At 39.8% G+C, this 20664-nt stretch overlaps 2 protein-coding genes across 3 annotated transcripts in view; both read left to right on the forward strand.

The window, feature by feature from the left end:
- Positions 1 to 493: 493 nt before the first annotated feature.
- Positions 494 to 8401, forward strand: LOC146444866 (uncharacterized). Its single transcript, XM_085062807.1, has 4 exons — positions 494 to 2620; positions 4175 to 4366; positions 6337 to 6399; positions 7312 to 8401. The coding sequence occupies exons 2-4, from the start codon at positions 4201 to 4203 to the stop codon at positions 8103 to 8105; spliced, it is 1023 nt and encodes a 340-aa protein (XP_084918933.1). The 5' UTR covers positions 494 to 2620; positions 4175 to 4200; the 3' UTR covers positions 8106 to 8401.
- Positions 8402 to 9615: 1214 nt separating this feature from the next.
- MIPEP (mitochondrial intermediate peptidase) overlaps positions 9616 to 20664 on the forward strand; it is a 68456-nt gene continuing 57407 nt past the window's right edge. The window contains exons 1-6 of one of the 2 annotated variants that reach the window (XM_085062819.1): positions 9616 to 9875; positions 12853 to 13026; positions 14923 to 15011; positions 16027 to 16113; positions 17076 to 17139; positions 18841 to 19023. In XM_085062819.1, the coding sequence (XP_084918945.1) occupies positions 9699 to 9875; positions 12853 to 13026; positions 14923 to 15011; positions 16027 to 16113; positions 17076 to 17139; positions 18841 to 19023 (774 nt within the window). In that variant the 5' untranslated portion in view covers positions 9616 to 9698. The remainder of the gene's footprint in view (positions 9876 to 12852; positions 13027 to 14922; positions 15012 to 16026; positions 16114 to 17075; positions 17140 to 18840; positions 19024 to 20664) is intronic. The other variant, XM_085062829.1, reaches the window with a different exon arrangement.

Below are 20664 nucleotides of genomic sequence, written 5' to 3' on the forward strand. Positions count from 1 at the left end.
TGTTGTTGTTTGTTTGGGTTTTTTCCAAAGCCTGCATAATGACCTGTGCTTGGTAACAGAGTCAAGGACTCGGGCCTCTTCATGTTTCAGAATCAAAGGAAAAATTAAAAACTCAGCCATGAAAAACAGCACACCACATATCTTTTAAGGAAAGTACACAAATACTCCTTACACAAATAAATGTTTTTCAAAATGCTTTACAAAATTTAGTTACTCTAATTACATGAGATGTAATTGTGAGAATATGACAAAACTGTATAAACTGTCAGCACAACAGAGTTATTGTTAATCTTAAGTCTCTGTTAGTTCACTGCAATCAGAACTTGTCCAGTGCCTACAGCTGAGAACTCAACTGCCACTATTACATATTTAGGCTGGTTATCTGGTTTTAAAAAACAGACGTGTGTTTGTGTGTGTCTGTATACATGTGTTTACACCCACATCTCCTTTATAGACGCCATGTGGCACCCCCAAATGTCTCTGCTGTCACCTACAGAAGGTTGCACCAGACAAGTGACCCACATCCATCACACCCTCCCTCTGTTTACATTACATCCTGCATTTCTTTTGTACATCTTGGGTGTGTGTGATTGAATGACACCTGAACAATGTTTTATCTGAGTCATTTTACTGTTTTAAGCGTTCAGAGTGGGACACCTTCAATAGCAGCCAACCCACTCTGCAGACAAGCAGAAGTTAGAAGGTGTCCATCCACATCACTGGAGTCACGTCAGTGAAGTTCAGAAGGGCAGATCTGAGAGGGCAGAGGACAGCAGAGGAAGGAATACCACTGCTTTTGAAGGGCTGAGTTTTTCTCCAAAGAGAAACACAAGATGATGTAGGATTTATCAACTGTTTTTCCCAAGGATTTTAGGAAAGCTGAAACTGCTGAAGAGGAAAGGAGGAGCCCCAGGTACACTATGGCCTCTTCCTATAAGCACACCCCAGTCTTTAGAGATACTGACTCACTGAACTAGAGTTTAGAAGCTGCTCTGCTAATAAGGTCAGGTGTATCTAATTAACCATCCATCCCGTGGTCATTGCTGTCATATTCATCTAACAAAGGTGGTTAGTGCAGCAATCAATCTAAAAACCCCTGCATCTCCTGCCTTTCAGATGCAATGTTTTTTAAGAGCAAATTATGAACTCTTGCTCCTGTGTAATTCTTTTCAAGGCATTATTCTGTGATGAGACAAGGCACTAAAAAGCAGCTGAAGGAAACATTTGCCTTCAAGGCTATTTCTACAGCAGTTTTCTTGGTTGTCTGCTAAAAATGCATCAGACCAGACTAACAGCAGAGTCCATCAAGGTAACTAATAGAGCTAACTAATGAATGACATTATTCTTAACTGGCAGGGTGGGCTATTTTTTAATGACTCAAATTTTTAAGAGAGGAAGCTGAGGATAAGCAGTCTTAGAAAATTTCAGATGATATTTTAAGCATCAAGAGAAAAGGATTGTTCGTTGTGTCTCTCGTTTCTTCTCAATTATCACAGCAGCGAGGTTAATTTGGCTGCAGAAGTTCATTCAAGTAGAGCAGCGAACTGCTGCACATTTCTTCCGAGAGCCGTGCACACGATGTCCCAGGGTTCAAGCCAGGGCACCACAACAATTGCAGTATTTTGGTGTCGCCACAGGGTGGTGGTGAAGATTTTACGGAAAACTTCGTTTCTCGGCAGTGCTGAGGGAACTTTCTTTGATATGTGCAGAGCACAGGTGTCACACCTTTGCAGCGTGGTGACACCCTCAGACACTGTGTGCAGGCACATGAACCAACAAGGGTGAATTAAGGTCGCTTCCTCTAACACATTAACTCCTGCTACTTTTGGTGTTATCCTTCACTGGTGATGATCACCATTTAGGGAGTTGATGATAAGCTCGGTTCACTTCCACTGCTCCTTAGACAGCAGCAGTTTCAGTAGTTTTAAGAAGACAGTTAGGAATTGAGTTATGGCTTTTTCAAATTAGTTACCAATAATATATAATTTAGTAGCCCAAGAGCTTTGACAGTTGCTTGAATAGCTAGATAAGAAGCCTGATAATTACACATTAAAAACTTTCTTTGTAATTCTACTTATTTACTTTAATTCAACCTTGTTACCTCTTTTCCACAATCATCTAATAATTGTAATGCCATGTTCTCAGCATTTTTAGTTTTAATTTGTACAGTCTTTATCCCTAAATCCATTGTAAATTACCTGATTCAGAAACAAACTTAATTACATATTTTAGCAGCACAATAATGGTATGAGACACGCCTTCCATCCCACAAATCAACCAAGCTGTCAGAGGCTAACATTTGTATGATGTATTTGTACAAAGGAACAGGGAAATCAAAGCCTTGTTAATCCATTTTAACAATTTTCTTTTATGTAACAGCAGTAAAAGCCAAAGTACAGAGCACTTCAGCTTAGTATTGGAATAAATAGAAAGATTCCACTTTAAACCTCTGTTTTAATTATTGAACAGCTCTCAAAATTAAATCACTGACCTTTGAGAATTTAGTGACCAAACAAGTGCTTGTCCTCAAGGCACATATCTGAGTGTGCATGCCTTTACATGAAGCTTTTACACTCAGTTTAAAGATGCCCAAGAACACTGCAAGTGCCAAGTGAATGAGGTAAGAACAAAGGTCCTATATATGTGATGATGATATTGATGTCAGCTTGTGGAGTGGAGTGCATGGATGGGGACAAAACTGTCTATTCTTTAGGCAAGAAATGCTTCCTTAGACAGCTGGGAATGGGTTTTCTGTAAGCGGACAGCTGAGGACTGTCAAACTTCTCCATGGGATGCATCACATCCTAACAGTGTCATACAGAGCACTCCTTCCTTTTGCACTCTTCTGCAGTCCTTTGACTGAGGCAGAAAATGTTTATATACCTCAGAAGTAGCAAAAGTTTTATCTATTTTCACCTTTCTTTAGTGCCAACCAGGAGCAGCAGACAAAGTGGGATTTTTCTGGTGTGTGATCAAACATCTCTGAGTAAAGCCACTGGCAGAGACACCATAAATAATTTCTAACAATGGTAGCAAAATGGGGAACTTTTTGGAACACAGAATAAAAATATTAAAGAACATGTCCCAAAATTAAAGTCTTACTCTATAAACTAGGTTAAGGGTGTAATTATTCTTATTGAGGACATACTGGTGTCTCTCTACATGGTACTTGTGTGCATTTTTTTCATGAGAGTGAGAAATGATGGTAAAGAGATTAAAGAGAAGACATTACTTTTTTATTCAATGACAGTTTTTTCAAAAGGAATACTGATCTTACTCCTCATTAATGAAAGAACCAATTCCAAATTGTGTAAAATTTACTCATTCTAATAATCACTTTTACCAGTACAAGTACTTAAGCTATATAGCTGAAGCTTCTGTGCGTTAGACATTTATGGATATTAATTCCAAATAAAACAGGTACTAATTTTGTTGCTACTTGCTTTTTATTCCTCAGTCTAATCTTTTCCCAACAATTGCTCTTACGTTCAATTAAGCCAGCTGTGTCCAGAATTAAGTCTTAATGTATTTCAATAGGCCTATATTAAAAGGCATTATATAGGAGGGAATCACTGTGTCTAGTGAAAAGATAAATATAAGCTGGACTTTTAGTAGCAAAGTTACATGAATTGGGAGAACCCAGCTAAAGATTGTTTTTGCCAAAAAACTCTCTTATTTGATCCCTTACACATTTGTCCTAATCTCACTCTGCTCTGGCTCTGACCTCTCCTCTGAGGTCATTCAACTTATTAACCCAGTAGGGGATTAACTCCAGTGAATAACAATTAAAAAAAAAAAAAAAAAAGGCGACTGCTTTGTGCTGAATGAGGGGATTGAATTGCCTGTTTACCTCCCATGGCACCATTTCCTAGGAGATGAGAGGTACAAATATGCAGTCGCAATTAGGTGTAGGGAGAAATGCAGATGGAGAATTGTGCAAAGCTAATGTTTTAACTGTGTAATGATGCTATGACCGATATCGCCATTAAATAATTCTTTTAAATAGCATTCAGTAGTTTCTAGGACTGTTATTAATGCTATATAGAATTTATAAATAAAATAAAAAAATAGACACAGTGAAAACCCATTTCCTTATTTTCCTCCCTCCACCACCCTGCACTCCCTTCTAAGGTGGACTTAGGCAGATGTACTTTTTCTTTCTTAAACATTTCAGTCAAAGTCATATAAGCTGTCTAAAGAATGAAAAGCTGGATTGTACTGCTGGCCATTGTAGTCAGCACAGGAGAAACACAAAAACAGGACGTGTGCACCCAAGGGTATCCTGGCATCCCTGGCAATCCTGGGCACAACGGCATACCTGGTCGTGATGGACGTGACGGGTCAAAAGGCAGCAAGGGAGATACAGGTACTTCGTTCAGAATGAATGATTTAATGTATCAAATGCAATGCCATTCACTCTCAAATTTGTCTGTAGTTACTCTGCATGAATGAGATTGTTCTGCCCAGCCTTCAGAAAACATTTCAGACATTTATTATTTACCTGTTTGAAGAAGAAAATATAAAGATATGTTTAATAATGCAAGCAAAATAGCAAATACTATGGAGATGTCAGGTTCATGGGATAAAATCAAAAGGAAAAAAGGCTTTACCTTCTATAGTGGGAATATTTTCAAGTCTATTTAAAAATTTTAAAGCCTGCAAACCTATTTCTACTCCTGTAAAATAGAAACTACATTTCTGCAAAGAGCTTCAAGCCCAGTAAACACAAAAAGCAACAACTGATGCCTAATTTGGTGCAACAGGAAGTATGCAGTGGTACGAAGATTTCTTTTTCTTATCTAAATTTTACATTTGTAGGACTTGATTCTGAGTGTGCCTACTTGCTGTAAATCAAGAGTCACTAGAGTAAGTTCAGCAATGGAGACTATTGAAAAACAATGTAGGATTCAGGTCTGCTCCAGCAGGCTATAATAGAGATTTGTGTGAGATATCAAAGCCAGAGATAATCTCAGCATCCTAAAGCTAATCACCCCCATAATACTTTAAGCCTTAGGTTAATGATGGCCCTTGCATCCATGCTGGAATATCAAGGCCAGGGTTGCACAAGCTGATAAATCTGGAGGCATGTGGACATACAACACTTCATCACCTTTTAAAATATAGAAAGAAACAAAGATTTGCATTAGCATCTTAATAGGGACATACATTTAACTGCCCTCTTTCTCTATATGCAGGGTTCCAGAAAGGTCTGAAAAATAGAAAATCTAAAGCTTTCTTATTTTCATTTACCTTATAAAGGCCCTTTCTTCACTCCAGTGAATTATCACAGGATATGATTGGATTCTGATAAAGTCCCCAACTGTTTTTCCTAAATTAGTCTGTTATGATGACTTTACTATTTTTTGTTTGAACAAAGTGGGGTGAAAGTACCATTCTTTATACTCTATGTACATACATATTTGTGATTTAATACATGAGATTTAATTTTGTTCCTTACCAAGTCAATGAAATTTCAGCAGTTGCTGGGATGTGCCAATTTTTCTTTAGCAGAAAACTGCTAAAGAACTGTTCTCTGGTCCATATGGCTGGAGAGATACTCTTGGAATATGGTTACAACAAAAATCCCAACTCTTTTTTTCTTCTGTTGCTGCACTCTGGATGCAAATCCAGTTATTTGATTATGGATATTTTGTTCATCTGTACTACATATGTACTACAAAAGTAACTTCTATAATTGCACTCTTCAGAGCAGTGGAAAGTCCATGTCATGCTGTGTACAGAGGTCAAAGAGGGTGATGCCTTCCTCAGCCCACAGGCAATATTATTGCACTATATTTCATTACCATTGGTCAAACTCCTGCACATATCTCTTCTTGAGGTAGGAATTTACTGTTCATAAAATCACAGAATTAATACCTTTGGAAAAGACCTCTAAGATGATCAAGTCCAACTGTTAACCCAGTACTGCTGAGGTCCACCACTAAACCATGTGCTTGTTTCACTGCTAGGCTCTGAAATGCGTTTTGCTGGATGTGACTTCCTCACTCCATTTCCATGGATGGAGGCAACAAAGAGAGGTTTTCACATTGGTGATCCTCACCAGGACATAGCAACTCTACATATCTCAATAACTCACCTCTTTATGCCAAAGATTCCTTCTGAATCCAAAAAGCACCATCCTCAGGCAAAGTTTGTGTTCTTTGTCAATCTCTCCATAAAAGTACCAGCAGTGGCAGCCACTAAAGTCAGGAATAAGTGTACACTTTACATTACTGTTTGACCAGGCTTGAAGAGGAATGATTAAAAAGGACTCTTCCCAAGTTTTCTGGTTATTTGTGTAATGAAAATCTGGTGTTTTTTTTATTTCTGTACTAGGTGAACCAGGAGTTCCTGGCAGACCAGGAAAAGATGGTGTCGATGGAGAGAAAGGTGAACAAGGTCAGAGAAAAAGTGTTTCAATTTAATATTTGTCTGTGAACTGAGACCCTTGTGTTTGTGAACCCATCATACGATCTCATCTATTTTCAGTTCATTGCTGCTGTTAAATTCTCTCTGTTGTAAATTAAGAACAGCAAACTGTACAAACAGCATTATTCCTAACATGAGAAGCCAAAGGCCCTTGTGGCAGACATGATCAGTTTCTTTTCCTGATTGATTGAACATATGTTCTTTATGGTGTTTTTTATGTATCAACTGCTAAAGTGCCTTTCACATAATGATATCTTCACCTTCAAAACCTTGTGCAGCAACCGGAGGATTTTTGAAGGCTTTGATGTTCAGACCAAGAGTGGAGGGAGGATAAATGAAGCATGGGGTGGCAAGTAACCAGGACAAAATCCTTTAGTTGTGCTGCAGTAGCAATCTAGGTAAACCAAGAAAAGCTCCATCATGTAGAAATTACAGAAACATGTGATAAGCAAGTTCAGGGTGTTGTCAAAACCCTTCCTCTGATTAAATTGTGAACCATCTCACCCATTTGGTACACCAAAGGCTTTAAAAAAGTTTCTGGACAGATTCTGCTTTTGCATGACATGATGTGAGTTGTCAGTGTCATCATCAGCCCATAGACAACCTTCCTTTCTCTAAGCTTGTCCTTGCTGCTGTCAGCCAGAGCAACTGTTTTCTAACAAAATAACAAGCTCTTCAGATATTGTGCTTATCCTGCACTTAAATGTATGAGAAACTGTGTGTACAGTGAGCACAGTATGTACAGTAGTGCCACACACCTGCACATATAGTTCCTCATGCTGAAACACAATTTGTGCCTTCCAATGGAAGATCACAAGAAAGTTGTTGGGTTGTTTTGTTTTGTTTTTCTTATTATTTGTTTTTGCCTTTTTTTTTCTTTAGGAACCAATGGGACTGTTGAAGAGAAGGGGAACAAAGGAGATAAAGGAGAAAGAGGACCACCTGGGAAACTGGGACCAAAAGGATTTATAGGATCAGTTGGTTACAAAGGTCAGAAGGGAGAGCTGGGACTGCAAGGACCAAAGGGGTTAAAAGGAGACATTGGACCCATAGGTCCAAAGGGGACAAAGGGTGAAATTGGCCATCCTGGAAGAGTTGGTTTCCCAGGGCCGATTGGCCCAATTGGTAATCCAGGTCCTAAAGGTAATACTGGAGGTATAGGGCCACAGGGTAATCCTGGAGTTCAGGGGGAAAGAGGCTTGAAAGGAGACAGAGGAGACAAGGGGAACGTAGGTGCCCCAGGAGTCCTGCCAAGGAGTGCTTTCAGTGTTGGCCTCACAGCCACCACCAAGTTTCCCCCTCCGAACCGCCCGATCAAGTTTGACAAGGTGCTGTATAACAGTCTGAATGACTTCAACTCAGCTACTGGCTTATTCACCTGCAAACACCCCGGTGTTTACTACTTCACCTACCACATCACTGTCTACTCAAGGAACGTTCGAGTAGCTCTCGTTAAGAACGGCATCAAGATGCTGCACACGGTGGACAGGTACCAGAGCGGAGAGGACCAGGCCTCGGGAGCTGCCATCCTCGAGCTGCAGCGGGGAGATGAGGTGTGGCTGCAGGCCCACCAGGGAGAGGCTTTCAATGGGCTGTTTGCAGATGGGGATGACGATACCACCTTCTCTGGGTTCCTCCTGTTCAGCACTGCAGACCAACTGGAGCCACTGCTGTAGCCCACCCCATAAATCCATGTTATCCCTGAATGCTGCATGGCTGTGCCCTTCAGCCCTCCCTAAGAAGGTTTTTATCTGCTGGACAATTTCTACTGGATTCAACAGAAAACAGACAGCTGGGCTCAGGAACACCTTCTGCACCAGAGAGGACAGCTCTTCAGAATCTACAGTGCTGGGCTTAACACATTAGTGGTTTGGTGACTTACTGCAGGCATTCACAGGGGTGTGTACTCCAGTTCTGAAGAACAAATGTTTTAAAACAAAGTGGGATGAAATAAAAGACAGAAGTTCCAGAATTAAGTCGTGTGGGTCTCTGACATCTTCTATAAAAAAGAAGCAACAGTTACTTCCAAGACAGTTTGTATCTTCCAAGGCGGCATGTGTAGATGGACTTGAAACTTGGTTAGTTTGCATCCAACCACTTTAAAATAATTTCTAAACTAGAAATGAGTGTAGTTTGATACCTCTACAGGGGCTGCTTGCTGTGTGATGCAAGCAAGTTTCATTGTAGCTGTGTGGGTTTTAGAGCTTTTAAATATGATTCTTTGCTCTCTGTGTAGCCACAGGTCTGAAATGGAGCAAAATGGAGTGACAGGAGGAAGTGCCATGTGGATTCTCTGATGTGGGCAGATATTCAAGCCCAGTGCAAAAATATAGCATAAAGCTTCTGTACTTCAGAATTAGTTGGTGCAAAACAGTCCCCAGATGAAAGATAATATTTAATCAACACTGAAGCAGCCATGCCAGAGATATCTAGAGATACTTCCTGTGCCATAAAACATTAATTTCTGGTGTTTTTTTCCCCAGAATTTTATTTTTTTCTTCCCCCCCTCCCTTTTTCTTCTAAAACTCAATAATAATAATAAAAAAAATGCTGGGAAGTCTCATTCACTTCTGTTAGAAGAGCATAAGGCAGAGATGCCGGTGGAGATGGGTCAGCATTATGAAATCCAGTGCAAATGCAGTGTTGGGAGCATAAGGCCTGGTTTCTCACCAGCACACCTGGATCCCGCGGGGACAGGCAATGTGCCCAGGGGAATGTGGCCATGTCCCTACAGTAGCTGAACCCCGAGTGTGCATCACAGAGCCTAAACCAAAAGGATGCAGTGGGTTTACTCAGGAGGAACAGCTGCACTTCTCAAATGACAGCGAGTGAGATACAAGGGCACCGAGGCGGAGGAAAGGGCTCCGTGAATTTTTCAGCGAGAGGAAGTTTTTCCCCGTAAGCCACACGCCGTAAGTTTGTATCACAGCAACATCTAGACCAGAAAACCCGATTTAAAATGGCCTTAGGTTTAACTGGAGCACGTGTAGGACACATCTCAGCTGGCAAAGGCCCCGGTGGGGCCGGGTGTGGAGCTGAGGAGCCGGGCGGAACTCGGGCGGGCGGAGTGAGCACCGGGAACCCGGAGAAGCGGGGAAAGGCGGAGCTGTGGGGCCGAGGGGCGGTGAGAGCTCCGCCTCGCTCCGCCTGCCGCTGCCGCTCCTCCCCTCGGCGCGGACGCGCGGAGGTCGCGGCCGAGCGGGCATCGTGCGGCCTGGCGGTGCCGGGCCCGCTGTGCTCCGCTGCGCTGCGCTCTGCCGCGCTCTGCCATGCTGGGCGGCTGCCGGCGGGCGCTGCCCGCGGCGCTGGGCCGGGCGCTGCGGGGCCGGGCGGCGGGGCCGAGCGGCCGGGGCGTCAGCACCAGCTGGTGCCCCGTGGGCAGCGCCTTCGATGTGAAGCAGCAGCAGCAGCAGCAGCTGCGCGGCGGCGCGGCGGGCAGGGACACGGTGAGCGGCGGAGGGGAGGGCCGGGCCTGCTGCGGCGGGAGGCGGCCCTGGCTGCTGGCAGCCTCGTGCTTCGCTCTGCTTGCCTGAGCCTTTTCTAAGGGAATCTTTTGGTTTGGGAGTAATTTTTTTTGTTTTTTAAATAAGAGTTTATATTCGTTCTAGCAAACCCAAACGTTCTGACTTCTGGACGCAGAAGCGTTTGACAGTGGTGGCCTTGCGAGTGGAAACGCTTTGAGCCTCAGTGGTGCCCATGTGTCCATAAAGAGCGATTACCCTTCCATGTCTATAAAGAGAGATTACCCTTCCACCGCCCCTTGCCCCCCAGCCCTCCCCGGCTGTGCCAGTTCGTGGGTCAGTGCTGTGCCACTGCACTCCGGCCGTGCTTCACATCCTCTTGCCTGGGCATTATTCTTGACCTTTTGAGTGTGCTACAAAAAGGATTTGTTTGCTGGTGTGGTGACACGTGGGTTTTGTGGTTCGTATCTCTTTAGGGTGAGTCAGGGACGTTTGTTAATGTGTGTCCAGGGAATCAAGCCTGGAGAAGGTAAGGTGGCACAGTGCATACAGAATAGTTGCAGCTGGAAAATCCAGCTGTTTGCCTGCTGGCTCAGCTGTTCCTGCCGTGGTGCCCAGCCTGGTGGAGCTGTTGAACTTTGGGATTCAGTGAGGACAAATTTGACCTCTGTTTTTAATCTGGCACTTGTTTGGGAAACCTTTCTTCTGGTTCTCCTGTCTCTGCAAGCACACTGGTGTAAGTCTTGCTTCAGGAAATAATCCAGTTAAATATTGTCCGTTTGGCTGGTCTAGGGAATGTGTTCCAGATGATTCACTTGGTCCACTGTTCTTTTGGAATAGAGGTGAATATTTCAGGCTCACAAAGAGGCTGTGGCAGGTAGGATGTAAATGCTGAGGCTAAGCAAACAGAATAATGTTTCAGCCATCCAGCCACTGCTATTAAAGAACAGAGAGAACTGCACCACACTTCATTTTTTGTAATTTTAAAGTTTTTATGTTAAACTTGATATCATGTGTAAGAGGAGTTCAATGGCTAATTTATCTCTAAGAGGAGATACCTCCTGTTTGCAGAGGACTACATGTGCAGGAAGAGCTCACTTGGGAGGGTGGATGACAGCAGCAAAGCCAGGAGCTCTCAGGGACATTGCAGGACATTGCATCCTCTGGCTGAGGATCTGAGTGAAGGGGCAGTCTTGAGTCTCTTCCACAGCAAGCATTATTCAAGGATGCTGTGATACAAGTACGCTTATGTTTGTGTGCATGTGTGTATAGATATAAAAATACCTTTTCCAGTGTTCACTTCAGTCCAGTTCCTGTTCCCAAAGAATAAATTAGAATATGGGAAGTGTGAGAAAAGGTTTTATTTCTTTAGCAAAAAAAGAAGGTATTTTTAGCAACGGGGACAGAAAGAAAATAGGAAAAAGCAATTCAGAATGTCCCAGATGCTTACTTGAAGGGTTGCTTTTAATTCAGAATATATCCATGTACAGAAAAGCCATCAATTTGTAGCTTTTCATTTTATTTGGATAAATACTTGCAAGCTATATGCAAACCTGCAGCTGGCTGCTGTAATACAAAGAGTTTGCAGAAAGTGCACTGTGAAGTGACTGGACTGCAGGTTTGCAAATCCACATAGTGATTTTTAGGTACTGAGGTTGAATTTGGGAAGGGATGGATGTTGTGTGAAATCATGTACCTTTCACTGTTCGATGCTGTAGTTACAAGGTAAGGAGATACTCATGTTGTAGTTGGGCAGTTGCAAAGGGAGTGTATTGCTTGAAAAAATGCTGTTTTAACTGAAATGAAATTAAGGAATTAGAAAAATATTTTTCACCCAGAGGGTGGTTGGGCACTGGAACAGCTCCCCAGGGAAGTGGTCACAGCACCAAGCCTGAAAGAGCTCAAGAAGTGTTTGGATAGTGCTCTGAAACATGGTGTGACTCTTGGGGAGGGTGCTGTGCAAAGCCAGGAGTTGGACCTCAAGGGATCCTTGTGGGTCCCTTCTGTTGCCTGGAATAAAACACAGAACTTTTTCAAACAGTGTTAAAATGATAATATAAAAGCAAATCTTTAGTTGAAGGTCTTTAAGGTTCACAACATGGCGATATGCACATGTGATACAGAAGTTCTACAATTTTTATGAAGTTAGTTGATTAGTATACCTATCAGATATTGTCTAATTAGAAGAGCAGTTGGTTAGGTAATTTCCCTCCTGGGTTCTGCCCCATTGGAGCCCCCCTCCCGATCTTCTAACTCTGCATTTTATTATGTCTATGATACATGGTACAAAAGAAAGTGTCCTTGCTAAACTAACAGGCAAGACTAAACAGAATTTCAAGAATGCATCAGTAAGAGTTTGTTAACTGTGAGAAAGAGAACTGGAAAAGTACTAGAAATTATAACTATGTATTAACAGTCTGCAAAGCTACAAATACATGAAGAACACATAAACCCCAAAAATCTTTAGACATCACTTCCAACTCAGGAGATTCTGTAATTCTTTGAAATCTTTTTACTGTTGTAGGTCTGCATTGTGGAACTCCTCTATCAGCTAGCATTACTGATTTTGTTTGATTAGTGGTAGATGCTCTCTAACTCTCTTCAACAAATGCAGAACGTAAGTGCAATCTGCACAAAGAAGTGTTTAACCTGCCCTGTGGGACGGGGCCAGGCTTGGTAGGAATTTCAGGAATAAAACTGTTCATTCCATAAACTTTTTTGGTTGTGTTGATCATTCCTTTGAGGTCTGCATTCAGTATTTGGGGCTCATTTAGTGAGCTTCAGACAACTGCCCTATTGCCTGCAATCCCTTTATACCCATTGCTGCTGGCCAGTGAAGTGTTGCAATATGCTAGCTAGAGTCATTTTGGTAAAATGCTGTAGTGATAATTCAATCTTGAAATAAAGGTGCAGAAATCAAGGAAAGTAAAATAATATGTTTTCATTGTGTTCTACACTGCAGGGTCTGTTTGGTGTTCCAGAACTGAGCTGTCCAGAAGGATTTCAAGAAGCACAGGACAAAGCATTGCAAGAATCAGAACAGCTTGTCCAGAAGGCATGTTCAACACCACCTGGGCCAGAGACTGTTATGATCTTTGATCAGCTTTCAGATAGCTTGTGCAGAGTAGCAGACTTGGTAAGCTACTTTTTCTATTTTTACATAAATTGTTTTAAACTGACTGAGCTTACACCATGTTGTTCCGTTCTGTGATTTTCTGCACTGCAGTAAATAGCAGATCAGCTCCATGAAGTTTTGTGCTAAGACAGAAAATTAAGCTGATTCACAAAGGCTTTTACCAAATGATAGCTAAGAATAAATCCTGTCAAACTGTCCAGTTATTTTTAAGACAGATATAAAAACAGTATAGAAGCTACAAGAAGAAAAGCAACAATGAAATCATACTTGTGTTTCTGCTGTGATATTAATACATAAGCTCTCCAGCATCACTTATATTGTGGAGAAGAGGGTTTTGATTCCAGAGTTAAAGTTGGAGTGGCAATGCACATGTTTTAAGCTATGATAATTTATAGGTGAAGGTCCGTAAAGAACTTTCAGATTAAAAGCAGCATATGCAACTCAAGAGTATCACTTTTTTATTAACATGAGAAAAAGGCAGCTATTTCCTAGATTGTAGGTTTTGTGGGCCACAGATTTAGAGTACTTGGTCTGATAGTCTGTATCACAAAACATAAAGTTTAATAGACCATTTCATACTTCTCTCGGGAAACTGTTTGCTTTCAAAATACATCTTTTATCAAAGCATCATTCTTTGGTTGAAGGAAGCAGGGCCAATCTTCATACTGAAATCAGTTCTTAGTAAGTAGGTCACTGAGTTTTTTGACTTGGATTTACATATTTGAATGTCTCTGTGTGTTTTCAGTTCTCCAGTCTTGTTTCTTACTCTTTTCTAGATTTAAGGCATCTTCTGTGCCAGGCACTTTGTCCTTCTGAAAGTACTTACAAGCTCTGTCAAGTCACTAGTTCTTATGTTTTGCATAGACTATGCCTAATTCTGCCTAATCAATCAATACCTAAGTAAAACACTAATGTCAGAATTCAATGGCCATAGTTTTATATCAGTTTGCTGAGTTAAAATTACCTCCTGTATACTGTTTTTAGGGTTTTTTATGTTCAGAGATGCACAGCTTACAGAACTGTCTGGCAGTAATTTGGTGATTATCTGTTGTCAGGAATTTTGATGTCTGTGATTCAGCACCTTTTCTGTCAGTGTTATACAGGATTTTAACAAGGGATTCTAAAAAGTAAAAATCTTAAGCATGTAACACTTCTAAGACTGCCTTTACAATCAAACTGCAGTCGTGTTTCATACTGTCAGCTTGTTGCAGGTACTTTCTGTAAAATCATGCTGAATGTCTTCAGTGTGTTCCTAGACTTCAATTAAATATATTCTTGATCTTTTAATTCTTTATCATTTCAATGCCAGAACTTTCCTGAATTCATGTCATCAATTCTGGAAGCCCCTAGTTCCCCAACCCTCCTTTAGCATCCTTCTAGCCTTATTAACCCCCTTAAGTATTTGGAGTATTTGGAGACTTACTAAAAATCAGTATTTCTTTCTATTAGGAAATGATACCAAAGCATAACTTGGTGGTCTGTACAAGAGTATAAAGGGTTTGAAAAACCCTTTTTGCACATTTGATGATGTGCTTTCTTCTTAATTGGAAATTTTAGTTTTAAAAATCTTTTTTAATGACATTTAAATGGGTTGGAGTAGCTCTGTGTTGTAAGGACTCTAAGATACAGACTATACTAAAACGTTTTAAGAAGTGTATGAATTAATGATATTTATTGGAAAGACACAGGCACTGTGTGGTTTGATAATTGTCAGCACAGTTTTCCAATGAGCTTTAGGTTTTAGACAAAAAAGGGTAAATTCTACAAGTTGATTGCATAGAACTGTAGAAATAAATGTTAGCCTAAATGGAGCTGCTTGAGCACGATTTGTTTGTAAGCCAGGATTTTTTAAAATTTGTCTTTTTGCCTCACTGTTTTCTTCTTCTACTGTGTCAGGCCGATTTTGTGAAAGTTGCCCACCCTGACTTTGCATTCAGAGAAGCTGCTGAGGAAGCTTGCAGGAACATTGGTACCATGGTAGAGAAGTATGCTTTTTTCTTTTGTTTGTTTGTTCGTTTATTTGTTTGCTATTTTCATATCCATTTAAAAAAATTACTGCGTGATCATCTATGAAAGCAGCAATGAACAAGAAATATTTGCACATGGGAACAAAGTGTCAGTCTTCTGTTACAGATGGTTTAGTTTTGTTACAGTATCTCATGAAAGGTTTTTCTATTTTAGTTTCAGTTTATGACTCCATGTCACTGAAGCTCATGAAAGACTCAAAAGCTACATTTTTCTGGGACTTGTGGCAACTCACTAGTGGTAGTAAAGTGTAGGTACAAAATGCTTGAAAGTGGATTTCTCAAGGCTTGGATTGAGCACACCATATTTAACAATATGACTTGATTATCTGAATACCACTTCAGACACAATTTGTAGAAAGAATAAAGTATTCACAAACTATCCTGAGAGGCTCAGAAACTGTTGTATTGCCTGTTGGCAATGCAGATTGACACACATACTTATGGGTAACATTTCAGCAGATCTGATTGACACACTATTATCTACATGGGGACAGTGCTTGGTGTGTGGAAACATTCTGGGGAGAGCAAGCTCTTAGTCTATTCCAGTGGCAGTCAGCAGCACATTTATCTGATGGCAAACCTGAGCACTGGGTTTCCTTTAATGGAGTCTTTTCTAAGTAAGGACTAGAAAACTGTTCTCCCACCTTTATGCTCTCACCATGATTATCTTTGTTCATAAAAAAATAAACAGTCAGTCTTAGACTTGCTCATATTGCCACAAAATACCATCCAAAAGTATTTTTCCATCAGATGCACAAGACCTGTTTCCATGCTGGGTTGTCCACACATCCTTTGTACAGAAATTTGCTGCTTTTAAAGTGTGATTGTGAACCAGAAAGCATTTTGAAAATACAGTTCTTGCCTTGTAATGTTGTTTCAGTGAATACTGAAATCTGCTTTTGAATAATACCAAGAAGCTGAAATATTGGTGTCTGTTGCTAATGCATGATTCTTTTACTCTGTATCTTTTCAGATTAAATACAGATGTTGAACTCTGTCAGAGTCTGAGACGTCTGCTAGCTGATGAAACTGTAATGAGTTCCCTAGATCCAGAAACCAGGTACTTATTAATGCTTATAGATCTTTATAGATTATAAATAGATTCTTATAGAGTTATATTTTTAGATACTGTATATTGTTCCTTATTGTACTAATATTTTGTGTTTTGTTAAATTAATAAATGCAACTTTTGGAAAACAAACCACATCTCCATTATTAATTTATTAGTTACTGCTAAATTACCTGCACAAGAGTTAGGAAGTTTGCAGTTATGTAATCTTGGAGAATGTCTCTGTGAGTGTAGACCACAGGATATATTTATGCTGAATAACTGAGATCTGCAAGAACAAAAAAATGAAAACTTAAGATTTTCTTCAATAACATTTTTTAAATTAAAACTGTATACTCTACTGTGGTGTACATATCAATGTTTTTAGGAATAAAATTAGGGAACAGACTATATGACTTGATGTCACTTTATAGAAGCTTATTTATATTTTTCAAAATCAGATTAGCAGTGTATTTATTGAAGACTTACTTTATGATTGCTGTAGTAGGTTTTATTAGTTGTTTATGCAGCTATAGTTTTGAATTATTTATTCACTGACATGGTTAGACAAGCTTCATGTATAAGTTACTTCCTTCTTTCCCCATGATCAAGGATGTTAGATTCAAAGAGGTATTTTTCTTATGTTAGAATAAATGAAGTGTGAAAGGAAATTAAAATGGTTATTTGCACAAATGGGTTGAACATCTAGATTCAGGTACTGGAATTAATTTGAAGGATATTTTCAAAGCAGATGACTAAACTAAGAACAAAGGGAAAATTACTTCTCACTGAGTAAATTGTTAAGGACCTGAAATAAAGGAAGTCTTTGTCCGTAATAAAAACATTCATGTAACTGTGGTGTTATTCTCTGTGAAAGACATGAAACATAAATAGCTACTAAAGGCAAAATCTGTTAAGAAATTATGCTTACTATCAAATGAGGCTGTTTTAACAGGGATTTACTGTATTTTTAGGCGAGTGGCAGAACTTTTTATGTTTGATTTTGAGATCAGTGGCATTCATTTGGATGAAGAAAAGGTAATTTCTGGCTACAATATATGAACAGAAATTTGTCTGTCTACCAAAGACCAGATAATGAAACATGTGGGACATGAAATCATGTGATTCTGGGTCAGTTTGTCCTCTGTGGAATTTTGTCATCTTAGAAGTGATTAATTTTGTCTATTTTAAATCACTTCTAAAGGTAGTTTTTAGATAGTTGGTTGTTCTTCCCAGTTCGGTCCCCATCATTCCTTTCTGTTCTGAGGAGTTACAAGCAAGTCCTGGGATCTTTTTTTCTTTCTTTGGTGTCTGCATCTGATATTTAAATTACCTACTCAGCTGCTGGACCAACATATTTACAGAGAGGGAAAAGCAGCACCCCGTGCACCTGATGACACGTTAATCAAGTGGAGTGTCTTAGAAGGGATCAGGTGTGTGTCCAGGCACTCCTGTGGTGCTCATGTAATTAGAAGTTGTAAATCTTGTTCAAAATTGAATGTCTGGGCATGGTCTGAGTACCTGTCTTGGAGCTTTTACATACTTTTGTAATAGTTAGTGATGAATTTTCCAAAACCAGCAGCTTACACTATGCATCGTGGTGTGGATGCTCTGTCTGTTTATATTTCATGTCACTGTGTAAAATTAATTCCTTGTTTATTTGAGTCATCCCCTCCAAAAAGATATGTACAAAGGCTCTTTTACCATATTTATGTGGTAGAGTTGTTCTGAAGATCATGGTTGTGATAGTGTTTTGTGACCTAGGAAATGGTTCTAGAATATATTTTTATGATTACTTTGTACAAAGAACAACCATGAAACTTCAGCTCTGGGGTTTATCCCTGATTTGACTGTTGGTTCTGTGGTGCTTGATCTCCTTTCAGTTACAATTTCACTTACTTTTGTGTGTTTTCCTCTTCCTCCCCTGCCTATTCCACTTTTCTTGTTTGCTGCTTAATGATTCTTTTCAATTCTGGTTTAAGACTTTAGAAATCCTTCCCTGTTGTAAGTTGAAACTTACTTCTGCTACAAGGAATTTCTGCTTTTTAAAATAATACTCAAAGATATATTTTCAAGAGTCAGGATGGAGTGGGAGGACAGAGAGTAGGTTATATCATTCTTTCGATTTTACAAGTTATGTTGTATCTGTATGCTCAGCCTTTGTTTTTTTGAGCTATGAACCCACAGACAATAGAGACCATACTGTACTAATGTGAGCAAGTTCATAGAAGCAAATCTTACCACGTTAAATGTGTGAAATATTGTGATGATAGTGATAAAACTCTAAACCACAAACTCCTGAGAGAAGGGTTGAAATACCATAAATGTATAGTCTCCAGAAAACAGCACAATGCAAACAGTCAAAAGAGAACTTTATCTCTATCTATTTGAGGATATATCTCTCAGAGATGCTTTTTTTTTATTCAGTGTTTTACATAGCAATCAGTTAGAAGCTAGCAAAGCTTATGTAAATTGTACTTCAACTGCACTGTACATTTTTACTGCAGAAACATAGACATTTTCTTTGAAATTTCAGTGCTTTATGAAATTATAGACCTGTATGAACATCTGATCTTGTTGACTTCAGCCCTGCATTATGACTTTGTTGATGCTGTAGGTCTAATCTTAAGTGTTGTATCTTCTGCTTCATTTTTGGGAGAGTCCTCTAAGGTTTAAAAACTTTGAGTTCTGCTTGTACTGTGTCTGAAGATACTATTTTGTGCTTTATTTTTCTTACAGCGTAAGAAGGCAGTCGACCTCAATGTCAGAATATTGGATTTATGTAATGAATTTCTGATAGGAACTCACCTTCCCAACAAGATTGACAAACATGTTTTGCCAGAGCATATTCGGTATAATTTTACAGCTGAAGGCAATTACTTACAAGTTGCTGGTCTCCATGCTGATTGTCCTGATGATCTGGTTTGTATTCTCCAGGTTTACTTTGCCATATAACAGAATTGCATATCAGTTATTTGACTTGTTAGTGAGGCAAATGCATGTGGTTTATGATTATGCTGTTATTACAACAATGAAAAACTTTTGTATAATGTAATAATCAATGGCATACTTGACTGTAGCAGCTATGAAATAATAGCTATGCAGATCTTGAATGGTTGGAGGAAGAAGAGGGGCAGAACACAGCCTCTGGATTTTAGGCAAGCACACTTCAGTTTATTCAGAGGTGGGATCCCATGAAATGTAATTCTGAAGGGTAAAGAAGCTCAAGAAAGCAGGTGGTTCTCTAAAGGCAGCATCCTCTAAGCATGTGAGAGTATTAAGATACTCAGTGCATCCTTATCCTTAGAAAGCCAAGCAGATTTATCAGGAACCAGGGTTGGCAAGCAGGGAACTCTTAATAAAGTTTCATCTCCAAAAGACAGCACACAGGGAGTGGAAGCAGCTACAAGATCTAGGGGAGAAATGTAGAAATGTATGTGTAGGGATGATGTTTGGAAGGTCAAAGCTCAACTGCAGTTGTGGCTTGAAAGGGACATTGAAAGCAACAAGAAGAGCAATTACTGCTACATTGGTACTAAAAGTCTGAGCAAGGAAAACATGGACTCAGTGTTGAGTAAGGTGAGTGACTTAGTGGCAGCAGATGCAGATAAGGCTGAGATGCTCATCACTTTCTTTTGCCTCAGTGTTTGTCAGTGACTTTAGTCCAAGGTAGGGGATTACAGTCTGGATTGGTGGACAACCGGATGGTAAAAAACCCTAATTTCATCATCAGATTCAGAGAGTAGTGGTTGAAATGTACCCTACAGGAAGACTGGTAATGAAAGAACTGTTGCAGGGGTCTGTCCTGAGTCTCATGCTTAACATCTTTAATGACATAGAGGAAGTGACAGAAGGCCCTTGTAGTTCAAATGTTGTCTGGACAGTACCAAGCAGAGGAAAGCACTCACATCTGTGGACCAGATAGCTGTTCATTTTCTAGGAGAGCTCAGTCAGCTCTGGGCCTTTGCTGCAAAAGCTCACTACTTGAACCATGTTCAAGGAAGGGCAATCATCTCTCTTTCTTCATTTGCTTTTTTCAAGATGAAAGCTTGGTGAAACAGAACAAGTACAAAATGACTTGTAAATTTTTATATTCATATTTTTTCTAAATATTAATAGCTCAGGACCAGCATTCTTGTTCAATATATTGTCCAAGAGAGAAGCTTATTTCAGATGAAGGCAAGCATAAGTTGCTGCTGGATTTCTTGAGCTTATTCCATATGTTAAAAGTAAAATTATTTGTAATTGTTTTTGAAACATAAAAGCATTTTATCAAATTTTCTGAGTCTTCAGGTAATTTTTTTTTCCTCAGACTTATGAAAAAAACTGAAACAAACTAAAAATGTGAGAAAAGGAGAAGGTTTGTGGGCAGATGGGCAGGCTGATAGTTTTCTACTACAAAAGAAATAAGGCTTTTCTCTTCCTCGCTTTTCTTTCCCAACTCCATCTCTTGTCAGATCTTTCCATAAGCAAGCTTTACTGACATGCAGAGAACAATTTGGGTTTATTTTCAGAAGTTTTAGTGAGATAAGATAGCCCACATAGTGGTCTGAAAAGCACAGA

The sequence above is a fragment of the Lichenostomus cassidix genome, chromosome 1, assembly GCF_008360975.1.
Source record: "Lichenostomus cassidix isolate B80296 chromosome 1, HeHo_3.0, whole genome shotgun sequence".
Lineage (NCBI taxonomy): Eukaryota > Metazoa > Chordata > Aves > Passeriformes > Meliphagidae > Lichenostomus > Lichenostomus cassidix.

What these genes read in the sequence shown, in the direction of transcription:
- LOC146444866 (XM_085062807.1), top strand. Translation starts at nt 4,201, where the DNA reads ATGAAAAGCTGGATTGTACTGCTGGCCATTGTAGTCAGCACAGGAGAA. An exon ending in AGGCAGCAAGGGAGATACAG is followed by an intron (nt 4,367 to 6,336) that starts GTACTTCGTTCA and finishes TTTCTGTACTAG; the next exon opens with GTGAACCAGGAGTTCCTGGC. An exon ending in TGGAGAGAAAGGTGAACAAG is followed by an intron (nt 6,400 to 7,311) that starts GTCAGAGAAAAA and finishes TTTTTTCTTTAG; the next exon opens with GAACCAATGGGACTGTTGAA.